The 12,971-nt window shown below is 42.9% G+C and overlaps 1 protein-coding gene across 15 annotated transcripts in view; it reads left to right on the top strand.

The window, feature by feature from the left end:
* DOCK9 (dedicator of cytokinesis 9) overlaps positions 1-2,891 on the top strand; it is a 277,563-nt gene extending 274,672 nt beyond the window's left edge. For all 15 annotated transcript variants that reach the window (XM_055336137.1, XM_055336149.1, XM_055336142.1 and 12 more), the window contains one exon: positions 1,685-2,891. In XM_055336137.1, coding sequence (XP_055192112.1) covers positions 1,685-1,807 — 123 coding nt within the window. In that variant the 3' untranslated portion in view covers positions 1,808-2,891. The remainder of the gene's footprint in view (positions 1-1,684) is intronic.
* The last annotated feature ends 10,080 nt before the right edge of the window (positions 2,892-12,971 follow it).

Genomic DNA, 12,971 nt, shown 5'->3' with positions numbered 1-12,971 from the left:
TAAAGACTTTTTTATTAACCCAATCCTTTGAAAGACCAAAATTTACCAGCCTAGTTTAAGGAATTTTTTGTTGCATTAAATGTCTTTAGTCATTTAAAAAAAACAGCTGTTCAGATTTTGACTATTTACCACTGTCCTGGGAGCCTCCGTGGATTCTTCATGGCTACTCCCCATCATTATGGGCATCTTTCCCAGTTACACAGCTACTGTCACCTTCCTGTAGGAGTTCCTTTCATTAGGATTAGTCAGAGAGGACAGCTGGCCAGGCAGCTGAGTGAGTGTCAGCAGCTGCCAGAGTACTGGCAGTCCATACTTTCTTAGGAGTCCATTCTGTATCAACCACAGTGACTTCTTCCAAGTCATGAGGCCAGTCTTCATAGTTAACGTTAGCGCCTCCATCACACATAACTATTTTTATCTGTTCCTTACCTGATTGTCTTTCAGTCTTGCAAACGGAAGCCAGGACTACTTGTGTCAGTCAGTTAACCTATCATGTGATGACCTAGTTAGGAAAGTCTGTCACGGGAAACTAACTTAAATGTCCACACTTTAACTTGTGTGCTTTTTTTCCTCCTCCATGCTAACACAATCAGATGGAATGGTAATGTCATTTTTTAATTTTATCTTTCTGAACCTCGATAAACTGCCACACATAGTGTTAGAACTGTGTTTGAACAACCGCAGATGTTGGCATGAGGACAGTGTGTTTGCAAAGGGGAGGTACCCTCTTCTGGATACTGAGAAAAGTAGGAAAAAATTGAAATGATGAAAGAAATAAATAGGTGACTAATTAAGCAGAAAGGGATGGTCTCGTGGGGACAAGTTTTTGGAGAAAACTCAAGGTCTTTTCCACAGAGCTTGCAGATTCCTATAGAACAGGGAGTTTGATCAGTGGGTGCCAGCATTTGGCACAAGAAAAGATGAAAGGAAAAAATTATGGACTGATAATGATAAAACAAACTCCCACGTTATTTGGACCTTGAGCAGAGTGCTGTGCTCTAAACTTGAACATTCCATTATCTCAACAACTGTGAATATTAAACACTTTAGAACCCTTAAGCAAGAAAAGGTTGTAACCTGGAGTAGACTTGCTTTTAGCTTTTCCAGGGGAGCCTCTGAATGTGTATTTTCTTCTCAGTTTCCACCTAGCAGTAGGTCAAGGCTTGCCCCTAGAATTCTCCCCTGCATTACTGAGTGTGAAGAGACTTGTCCAGGGTCAGAGGGGCAGCGGCCATCTCCTTCTGAGGATGGAAATCCATAAGGCTCTGAGAAAAGGAGCCAGTAGAGAAACAGAAGAGTATTCAGTATGCTAAGTATTCAGTTTTAAAAAAAGCTTTTCCAAGGGACAAGGCTAGGTCGTGTCCCTGCCAAGTATGTGTAAGACCGCCTTCACTGCCTTATCACCTAATGAGTCTAGAAGGCTCCATTCACTGATTTGTAAGGGAAACGAAACTGGTTGTTCTTGACTTCCTCCTTATAATCCTGATCTGAAAAAGGCCATTTGCCACATGAACTGACACAATCCCTCTGCAAACTGCCAAAGCCAAGCTCCCTGGGCATGCATGCCATCATTTCGGGTAACAGTGACCATTGGGTGATACCCTGTGTCACATAAAACACACCATTTTGAGAAACGTCACTAGGGGCATTACACTTGGGTAATGTTGTGTTTCTGTGCCTCAAGATTTGCCCGCTGGAGGAGAAGACGAGTGTTTTACCGAATTCCCTTCACATCTTCAATGCCATCAGTGGGACTCCAACAAGCACCATGGTTCACGGGATGACCAGCTCGTCCTCAGTTGTGTGATTTTGCCTCACAGGCCACATGTGGGGACTCGCTTTGTCATTTGCAAACTCAGGATGATCTCCAAAGCTACTCACTGGGCTCATGCAAGACCTGGGAAAGACCGAGCACAAGGAGAAGTGAAGGTGGATGGGAGAAGAAGGAAATAAAGAACTGTTATTATTTCATAGCAGATTTTCTAGAGGAGTCATGAGAGGGTGCACATATTTTTTTAAATCTTGCTGGCAATATTCCAAGTTTTCATTATGTCTTAACAGAGGTGTGTGATGGACTCTCTTAAGCTGGAGTGAGGTTTTATTCTTCCTTACAAGAGTAGTATTAAAAATAAATGGCCTCAAGAAAACAAGTGGTCTGGAATGTACATAGCAGGGATGGTAGCACTGAAATTGAGGCTGGAGTATCCTCCACCTCTAGGCTAAGCTGGAGAATCTTGAAAATATTTTTTTTTTTCCTGTGGCACATTCAGGTTGAATACAAGAACTATTTTTGTGACTAGTTTTTGATGACCTAAGGGAACTGACCATTGTAACTTTTGTACCAGTGAGCCAGGAGGTTTAGTGCTTTTATATTCATAGACTTGCATTTAAAAAACATGAAAGCTTAAGAAACTACATGAGCTTAAAACTAGTCAAGCAGTTTAGAACCAAAGGCCTCTATTAATAAACAAAACTATGCTAAAAATTTAAAAGTAGTATATTGTTATGTACATAGTTTGTTAATACAGTCTCTCATTCTGTACATACATTTCTACATTTTTAATACTCTTCACATCAGCTTCTGCATTAAGTTCGATTGTGACAAACTTGTGCCGCTCTTAGTATATGCAATATACTTGACTTTACTGTTTTATCCTTGTACATAAAAAAGTGCAATATGGAGATGTATACAGTCTTTGCTATGTTAGGTTTATAAACTATTTTAAAATTTTCATCCTTTTGCCAAAGTGGTGGAGTATGTAATTGGTAAATCATAAATCCTGTGGTGAATAGTGGTGTACTTTCAAACTTTCACCATGTTATATTTTCTTTTGAGACATTAATTTAGTAATTTTATATTTGGGAAAATAAAGGTTTTTAATTTTATTTAACTAGAATCTCTGCCCTGCTGTAATTAAACATTCTGTACCACATCTGTATTAAAAATAACATTGCTGATTTTCTGGTAGTGAATATTGGGTATTTATTATTGACAGTCCTAGGAGGAGCAGGATATTGGAGTGCCTGGAGGTGAAATAATATGGTATATGAAATGTGCTTTAAAATACTAGAGAAAAAAAGAAAGAGTAGAAACAGGATGGACAAATGTTGGTAATTGTTGAGGCAAGGATATATGGGTACATGTACCCATGGGTACATGGGGAATCATTAGACCATTTTGTCTGCTGCTGTGTATGTTTCCATGATACAGATTTCAAGAGGAAGGTTTAGGCATCGCATCTGCCAGAGGATTTGCATAGATGTACTGTTGCACCATGGTCTGGCTCTGAATTCTACCAGTTGTTGCCAGCTGTGTGTAGACACCTTATTGCCTCTGGCTTTTCTCTTCAACTCTTATCAAGAGTTCCATCTTCATCAGCTTCCTTGCCTTTTTTTTTTTTTTTGAGGTGAATACTCAGAGACAAGGTGGTCACTGATCCCAGCAGTGCATTTGCAGCCATTTGTGCACTTACTCTTTGCGACTTCCATCATCACAAAGAAAACCATGTCAAGTGACAGCTCTCATTGCACATGCTGGTCCTGCCTCTGGCGTGTCCAGTGACTATCAGGTGAGTTCATTTTCACCCAGCTCCATATATTTTCAATGATGACAGGAAGAGGAGTCTTTCCACAAGAAACAAAATAGTTGCTTTTTCTGCTTGAAGGGTTTTCAAGGCTGCTTTTTACATAACCGAGGAAAGAAAATATGATGCACATCTTGAACACCCAGATGCCAAGGATCTTTTGGCATCTTTGAAACGTTCTCAGTCAGTGATGAGGTTGTATTTTACAGATGGAGACAAGGTCATGAAGAAGAGATGGCAAAGCAACTCACCAGAGTCTGCAGCCCATCAATTAGTGGATCAAGATTTAGAGCTTAAGAAAATTCTCTATGTAGGTTTGGCCCAAGTTTCTGACCTCCCCAGCACAGTGTAATAAACCTTGACTCTAGCATCAGCAGGAATGAATATAACAGTGTGTCTCCTTTGTCACTGAGCTGAATTTCCTGGTCATAACTGCCTTGTTTAGAAACCATAAAATTCAAGTCACCAGGTAGTAAGATAAATATAAGTCTGGAAAGTGCTAACTTGCTATCACTTCATTAAACTTGAAGAGTAATTTGTACAGATGCCATGTAAGATATGATTCAGCTTGGAAGGTGACCAACCCTTATTTATTACAATAGCAGAGAAAGGAGCCATCTCCTAATTAAGGACATCCACTACTGACCATGCAACAAAGCACATTTGTACCAATTAAAAATCTCATTTTATATAAATTTTTATTTTGGCATAAAGTTACATAGTAAAGTAGCAATTTATTAGGAATTTTTTTTAACATTCAAAAGTCTTTTTTGCTATTTTTTAGTAAATTTTTTAGTGTTTCCCATAGATCTTTCCTTTTTGTATTGAGATGAAATATACATATAAAATTTACCATTTGAACTATTTATAAGTATACAGTTCAGTGGCATTAAGTACAATTGTGCAACCATCATCACCATCCATCCACAGAACTTTTTCATTATCCCAGACAAAAACCCTGTACTTCGTAAACCAGAACTCCTTATTCTCCCTCAGGAAAATATTTTGAAGTAACTTTGGAATTAAAACTCTACTTAGGGGATACCTGAGTGGGTCAGTAGGTTTAGTGTCTGCCTTCGGCTCAGGTCATGATCTCGGGGTCCTGAGTTCCAGCCCTGCCATCACGCTCCCTGCTCAGTGGGGAGTCTGCTTCTTCCTCTTCCTCTGCCCCACCCACCACTCGTTGCATGCTTTCTCTCTAGAATAAATAAGATACTTTTTATAAAAAAAACTCTAGTTAAAAAAAATAAAACTCTAGTTAGTATCTTAGGAATATTTTTTACCCAGAACTAACCAGCTCTAGGTACTATACATAAATAGAGCCAGCCTCTTGCATGGAGAAGGCTGCTGAAAATAAGGATGTAACTTGAAAGGTCCCTCCATAGGGACTTGCTTAACCATGTGACAGAGTTACTTAGTATAGAAACTTAGTATAGAAAATTTCCACCAACAGGGGATTGCTTGCATAAGTTAAAGTACATCCACACAGAGTACTATGTAACTATAAAAAGGAATTAAGAATATATGTACCTGCTATGGAATGATTTTCAAAATGCCATAAGTAAAAACCACAAACAGGGAAAAGTAAATAGTATACTACCCATTATTTAAGAAGGGAAGGATAAGTAGATTTTGTTTCTGCTTCTTTATATTTTTATTTACCTATCTAAAGATTTTATTTATTCATGAGAGACACAAAGAGAGAGAGGCAGAGACACAGGCAGAGAGAGAAGGAAGCTCCATGCAGGGAGCCTGATGTGAGACTTGATCCTGGGACTCCAGGATCACGCCGTGAGCTGAAGGCAGGTGCCAAACCACTGAGCCACCCAGGCATCCCTGTTTCTGCTTTTTTAGATGGAAAGGAAAAGTGAAAAAAAAAAAAGCTTGAAATTATTGCCTTTTAGAGGAAGAGAGAGAATGATATATATAGGCGACACAGAAGATAGACCTAAGCACAATTTGCTCTATAGATTTGGCTTAAGAACCATGTGAATGTTTACATATTCTTAAAATAATTTTTTAATTCTTAAAAATTAAAAGCAAAATGAAATGAACATAACTATATATCAAATTGGTGACATAAGCACAAGGAAATACTTCAAATGACTTTAAGATAGAGAAATTTCACTGTGCATTCCTAGTGGATTATACCCAAAGACAAAAAATAGGGACAACAAATAAATGATTGGCTAATAAACAAGAACCATTTTCAGTAATTGTTCTGTTTGTGGAAGTGGTATATTGTTTTGGTGAAATTGGATTGTTATTCTGAGACTCTTCTGTATTTATTACTGGAGAAAGTAAGTGAGTAATTATATTGATATCTTTGGGAACCAAGTTTTTGGCATGAGAGGAAAGTTGCATCTTTAAATCCAAAGAGACTACATTAAAACTCTTTCATTCAAATTTGATGTGGAAATGCCAACTTGAATTCATGATATATTTATCTTAAATCCACACTTACATGCTTATTTCCTAGCTTGGTTTACAGAAAAGTCCTAAAAACAATGGCCAAGCCAGTAGCTAGTGAGCACCCCTAAGTCCCAAACTGTGGTCTCTAAATACCTTTCCTACCAGAAGGATCCAGAACTCCCCAAAGAATGGCTGGTTCCAGATTTAGGACATAAATAGTCCAAGATGAGTCTGGAGCATCTTTTCATATCAGACGTCCAGGGACTGGCAAAAACACCTGGGCCTCTGTCAAAAGAATTTAAAGAAGCTCCTTCAAGCTAGTAGCTAGACATGGGGTGAACATCAACATGGATAATAGCAATGGATTGGAAATATATAATTAAATTCATGAGCTCAGGATGATACTAGAAAATTTTTAAAAAGGAAAACTAGTAACTATTGAAGGAGTTAATATCACCAGAGAAAAACAAAAATATGCCTTGTGCCTTATGATGGAAGTGTACACCCCGCCTGTGATGGAGTCTTACCAAAAACTCTAATGAGAATCTGATGAAGTCCCTAAATCTACCAACTCGCCAGGAAATACAGGGCACAGAGGAACATGTTAAATGATACCAAAGGAAATGCAGTCAGTAAAATCCATTTCTGTGGAAAGCTTTTAGGACAGACAACCTGGTTTCTACAGTAAATTCTAAGAAAAAGATGGAGAGAAGACCTGTGTATTAAAAGAGATTCAGTGTTCTCTTGATATGGGATATCTACTATAAAAAATACATAGACTTTTCCTATTCCTTCCTCTAAATACAACTAAAAATCTTGGATGTTAAATACCTTTTAGAAAAGAGGAACATAAGACTCTGAAAGCAGACCATCTAAGGACCTTGGGACTCAAAGAATGATACAGTGTTAAGTTCCCCAATTTTGTATTGCCTCCTATAGCTCATATTTGGAGACAAAACAGCAACATGGAAAAACCTATAGGCAGAGACGAAAAAAAGACCCAACACCACTTCACACCCATTATGATGGCTATTAAGCCACTACCCCCAAAAATTTTGGGGAAGATGTGAAGAAATTGGAACCTACTTGCATTGCTGATGGGAATGTGAAATTGTGCAGCTGCTGTGGAAAATAGTACAGTGGTTCCCCAAAAATTAAACAAAATTACCATGTAATCCGGTAATCTCACTTTTTGAGATACCCCCAAAAGAATTGAACGTAGGGACTTGGAACAGATGTTTGTACATCCATGGCCATGGCAGCATTGTTCACAACAGCCAGAAGGTGGAAGCAACTCAAGTATCCATTGATGGATGAATGAATGAACAAAATGTGATGTGCATATACAACAGAATATTATTCAGCCTTAAAAAGGAAGGAAATCTGACACATGCTACAGCATGGATGAACCTTAAGGACATTGTGTTCAGTGAAATAAGCCAAACACAAGAGGACAGATACTGTAAGATCCCACTTAAATGAAGTATCTAGAGTGGTCAAATTCTAGAGACAGAACGTAGACTGGGGTTGCCAGGGGCTGGGGGAAGGAGAAAGGGGAGTAGTGTCTAACTGGTACTGAGTCATTTGGGTAAGATGAAGATGTTGTTGAGATGGATGCTGGTGATGGCTGCACAACGATGTGAATGAACTTAATGCCACAGAACTGTTTTTAAATAAACATTTTTTAAATGGTTGAAATATAACTTCCATGTTATGCATAATCAACCACAATTTAAAAAGAAAAATGACAGAAGCTTGCTGCCTAGCCAAAGATAGAAAAAAAGGGAAGCCTACCAAGACAAAAATTTTTAAGCGATCATTTATTTAGAGAGTGCACATGCACACATGAGCCAGGGGGAGGGGCAGAGAGAGAGGGAGAGAGAGAAGCTCAAGCTGAGTCTGCACTGGGAGAGGAGCTTGATCTCATGACCTGAGCCGAAATCAAGACTATCGAACTGAGCCACAGATGCCCCTACCAAGACCAATTTTTTACAACAATAGTGGCTCTACTCCAGCCAACACCATAGAAAAAACTGCAGCCTCTCCCACACTCAACCAGCAATGGCTGAACAGGAAGCCGAGGCTCAACACCCTCACTGGGTTGGCATTGGAAAAGGCCTGAAAGGAGCCAGGACTTTCTTCAGGGCTGGCCTAGCGACAATGCCACCCCTGGAATGCCCGTGGGCACCAGTAGGAGCCTAGATTTGATAGCAAAAGCATGATCCATAAAAGGACAAATTGATAAATTGAAGCTCATCAAAAGTAAAAACTTTTGCTCTGAGAGAATTCCATTAAAGAGGATAACAATACAGATTGGAAGAAAATATTTGCAAACCAGTATAGCTGACAAAGGACTAAATCTAGAATATATAAAGTACACTCAGAACTCAAAAGTTAAAACAAAACAAAACAAAAAATCCAATGAGGACATGGGCAAGAGACTTGAAACATTTCCCTGGAGAGGATTTGCAGGTGGCAAATGAGCCCATGAAACGATGGTCAGCAATATTAGCTGTTAGGGTAACGCAAATCAGAGCCACAGTGAGAAATTACTACACACCTGTCAGAATGACTAAAGTCAAGCATAGTGACACCACCAGGTAGGTGCTGGTGAGCATGTGGAGAAACTGGATCTCATAAATTGCCACTGGGAAAGGAAAACGATGCTACCGTTCTGCCAAAACACCTTAAAAAGCCAAGTGTGTAACCACCTTCTGATTCAGAAATTGCACTCTTAGATGTTTGTCCCAGAGAAAGGAAGCCTTACGTTTACACAAAAGCCTGTGCACAAATGTTTATTTTTTTAAAATATTTTTTTTATTTTTATTTATTTATTTATTTTTATTTACTTATGACAGTCACACAGATAGAGAGAGAGAGAGGCAGAGACACAGGCAGAGGGAGAAGCAGGCTCCATGCACCGGGAGCCCGACGTGGGATTCGATCCCGGGTCTCCAGGATCGCGCCCTGGGCCAAAGACAGGCGCTAAACCGCTGCACCACCCAGGGATCCTGCACAAATGTTTATAGCAGCTTTATATGATAGCCCCAAATTGGAAACGACATGGATACTCTTTACCAGGCAGATGGGTAACTGGGTGGTGGTGCACCCAGGCATCCAGGCCGAGGAGTGCCGAGCAGGGACATGGAACCAGGTGCTGACATACCTGACGGGTGACCTGTGACTCTCGAGAATTCTGCTGAGTGAAAAGAGCCAGTTCTAAAGTTGCATGCGATATGATTGCATTTATTCCATTTATTCTGGAAATGACAAAATTATAGAAATGGAGAACAAGCAGATTAGTGGTTGCCAGGGATTAAAGGGGCAGGATGGGAGGGGAAGGGCCAGTGTGAGGAGTCTCCAAGGCTGCTTGCTGCCTGCCCCGTCCTGTCTCCTGCCAGCCATGCACTCCCTCTGCCGGAATGGGCTGTGTTGTCTTTACTGGGATTGTCTGAGCCAAGACCATAGCTATATCAGCAGAGTGCATGTGGCACTCAAGCTCGCCCTCAAAGTGACCAGGCTCTGCTTAGAGTCTTGGACACAGGTGCCCATCACATGTTGCAGTGAAGCTTGACCCCACTTTAAGCAAACTGGTCTCACAGTGGTAGGAAAATGATGAAGTTACCATCCCCCAACTCAATGTTTGATCTTCCTCTATGCACAGGGACTGCATGCACATCCCCATTCACACATCTGACTTAACCTCATGTGACAAGTCTGGAGGCACAGAGTTTGGAGGGCACATTTGTCATTTCCTTTGCACTTGGGTAGTTTGCAATGGCATCAGTGCAAATTGACCTAGCAAGTTTCTGGGTATTGCAGGCCTTGGGATGGAGCTTGAGAACCTGCCCTGTTACCAGCCACACAATCCCCGTGGCCAAAGTGTCCATCACTTCACATTGCTTTTTTTTTTTTTTCCAAAGATTTTATTTATTTATTCCTGAGAGACACAGAAACGCAGAGACATAGGCAGAGGGAGAAGCAGGCTCCCTGTGGGGAGCCCCATGTGGGATTCAATCCCAGGACCCCAGGATCACGACCTGAGCCGAAAGCAGACACCCAACCACTGAGCCACCCAGGTGCCCCACTTCCCATTCCTTTTTAGCAACTGATGGGAGCAAAGGCTAGACCGTTAGAACTTTAATACTGTGTGTTGCTCAGTGTTCACGGGAAACCACGGCCTCTCTGTTACTTGGTGTGGTGGGCTGAATGATAGCCCCCAAGGGGGACACTGTCCTGAATCGTCCGGTGGGCCAGTGTAGCCAGCAGTCCTTAGAAGAGGCGCGCAGTGGGAGTGAGAGAAGGAAGGTGTCAGGATGGCAGCTGCAGATACAGGGTTAATGCCCTTGTGAGATGGAGGAAAGGCCCAGGCCAAGGGATGTGGACAGCCTCTAGAAGCTGCAAAGGACAAAGAAACGAATTCTGTCCTGGACACTCTGGAAGGAACCCTGCCAACATCTTCACGTTAGCCCAGTGAAACTGATTTTGGTTTCTGAGTGTGAGATAATAAATCCGTGTTGTTTTCAGTCTCTAAACTCGCAGTGAATTGTTACAGCAGCAATGGGAAACTAATACACCTGGTATTGTTTTAACCAGCGCTCACTCAAAACTACCCAGCGAATTACATGAGTCCCACCTCCAGAGACAGCGAAGTTCCATAAAGTCACCTTCTCTTCCTGGGGACGCCAGTTTGCTCTGGGTGGGGCTGTCCTTGCTGACATCCGAATGGACTGCTGTGTCTCAAACGGCCCCATCTCCTCTGTCCAGGGATGTCATCCCAGTAGACGGATGATATCTGTTTTTAGGAAATTTTCACACAGGCCTGAACCACAGAATCAGTGCAGCCCCCCACGGTTTGGACATGACCACCTCATTTAGGCAGGGACCATTCACCCTCCCTCATACGGACCTCCCCTCTAACCTCCAGCTGGACTCCAGGGCACTTTTTATTCCCATTTGCAAGGAGAACAGCTTCACCTAGTAGAGAATCCAAACGGCACAGAAATATATAAAGACAAAACTGCCGGGACGCCTGGTGCTCAGTCGGTTAAGCATCTGCCTTTGGCTCAGGTCATGACCCCAGATCCTGGGATAGAATCCCACGCCAGGCTCCTTGCTCAGCAGGGAGCCTGCTTCTCCCTCTCTCTCTGCCTGCTGCTCCCCCTGCTTGTGGTACATGCTTGCTCTCTCTCTCTCTCTCTCTTACAAAGAAATAAAATCTTTAAAAACAAAACTGTTGCAATTCACCCAATAAAAGCAGCCTCCTCTGCGGGTCTTTCCCTACACGTGGCCATGTAGATCGCCATGTGTGACTCGACGTTAACGGAAGCTGCTCGTTGATGTTATTTGCTAACCCGTTTTCATCTCCCACATCTGGGAAAGCCTCTGAAGCACTCCGTCTAAGTCTAAATCTTAAGGAGAAAACCCTGCACCACCTAAATCATGTTGCAGTGCGCCAGTCCACAACAACAACCGTTTGGATCGTCTACTTCTGTGAAACTTCTGGGTTTAGAAGCAGCACTGAGAAAAACAAATCCAGGACCCCTGGGTGGCTCAGTGGTTGACTGTCTGCCTTTGGCTCAAGGTGTGATCCCGGGGTCCTGGGATCAAGTTCCGCATCCGGCTCCCTACAGGGAACCTGCTTCTCCCTCTGCCTGTGTCTCTGCCTCTCTCTCTCTCTCTCTCTCTCTCTCTCTATGTCTCTCATGAATAAATAAGTAAAATCTTTTAAAAAAAGAAAAAAACCCAATCCTTCATTTCCTCAGCATGTATGTGTGGGGCGCCTACTTTGCCAGGCGCTGTTTTCAACTCTAAGGATGGAAACAGGGTTCCTTCCACCCAGTGGAGCTTGTGTTCTAGAGAAGAGAGACAAAGGACAACCAGACAATCACTTCCTGTACTTGATGGGGCCGCAGGTGTGAAATAAAGCAGGGTCCAGGGAGAAGGGGGCGCCGAGGCTGGGGGTGACTGTTCGGCCTGTGGTGGCTGGCAGAGTCCTCTCTGCCCAAGGGATATTTGAGAGACCCAAGTTAGAGGCAAGCCTTGAGGGGACAGAGGGACACGGGGCGTTTGGGACGGGAGGAGCAGGAGTGTGTGCAGCTATTCACGGAGCCGCAGAGGGGCCCTGGGGCTGCAGCAGGATGAGCCATGAGGAAGGAGGGCATGAGGCAGGCGACAAAAGTAGGGCCCTGTTGGCCTCAGGAAGACTACGTTTTATGCTAAAATAGGAAGCATTTGGGAGGCTTTAGACATATACTTGATATGACCAGACTTAGGTTTTGTGCAGATCAGTTTGGCTGCTCTGCGGAGAAGAGGTCGTTGAAAACAGGTAGACCCTTAGAAGGCTGGGGCCTTGACCTAGGGAGACCTCACCTCCCTCAGGTGGCATGACTGGGTGGAAGCAGGGCAGGAGATGAGAACGGAGTGGATTCTGAGGACACAGGGAATAGGGAGCTGACAGTGCTTGCTGACAGACCTAATTAGGGTTGAGAGAGGAAGAGAGGCTCCAAGGGGTCTCCAGAGTGTTAGGCCTCGACCGTTGAGTGACCGGGGGGTCGAGTGGGAAGCCTGTGTAGCCCCAGCAGGAGGGGTTCTGCTGTGGACACATTCAGTGTGAGAAGTGTTTATAAGTGACGTGCCCAGGGACACCGTTGGCCATAGCATTTGAATTCAGGAGAGAGTCCTGGCAGAGAAGACACCATGGAGAAGACATCATGGCCTAGATGACAACGCCAGGGGAGGCCAGGTAAGACCATCCAGCTGGGTGAGTGGAGACGAAGAAGCAGCCCAAAGACTGAGCCTGGGGGCCCTCCAGTGTTAGGAGGTCACAGAAAGGGGACTGAATGACAACTAAGACTGTGAAGGGGCCGCCAGGGTCCTAGGAGGACCAAGAGAGTGGAATCCCAACAGCCAAAGTGCATAAAGTATCCAAGAAGGAGGGTGCAATTGGCAGGAGTCCAGTGGGAATAAAGCACA

Source organism: Nyctereutes procyonoides, unplaced genomic scaffold (assembly GCF_905146905.1).
Source record: "Nyctereutes procyonoides isolate TBG_1078 unplaced genomic scaffold, NYPRO_anot_genome, whole genome shotgun sequence".
Classification (NCBI taxonomy): Eukaryota; Metazoa; Chordata; class Mammalia; order Carnivora; family Canidae; genus Nyctereutes; species Nyctereutes procyonoides.
This window is presented reverse-complemented; position numbering and strand designations above follow the sequence as displayed.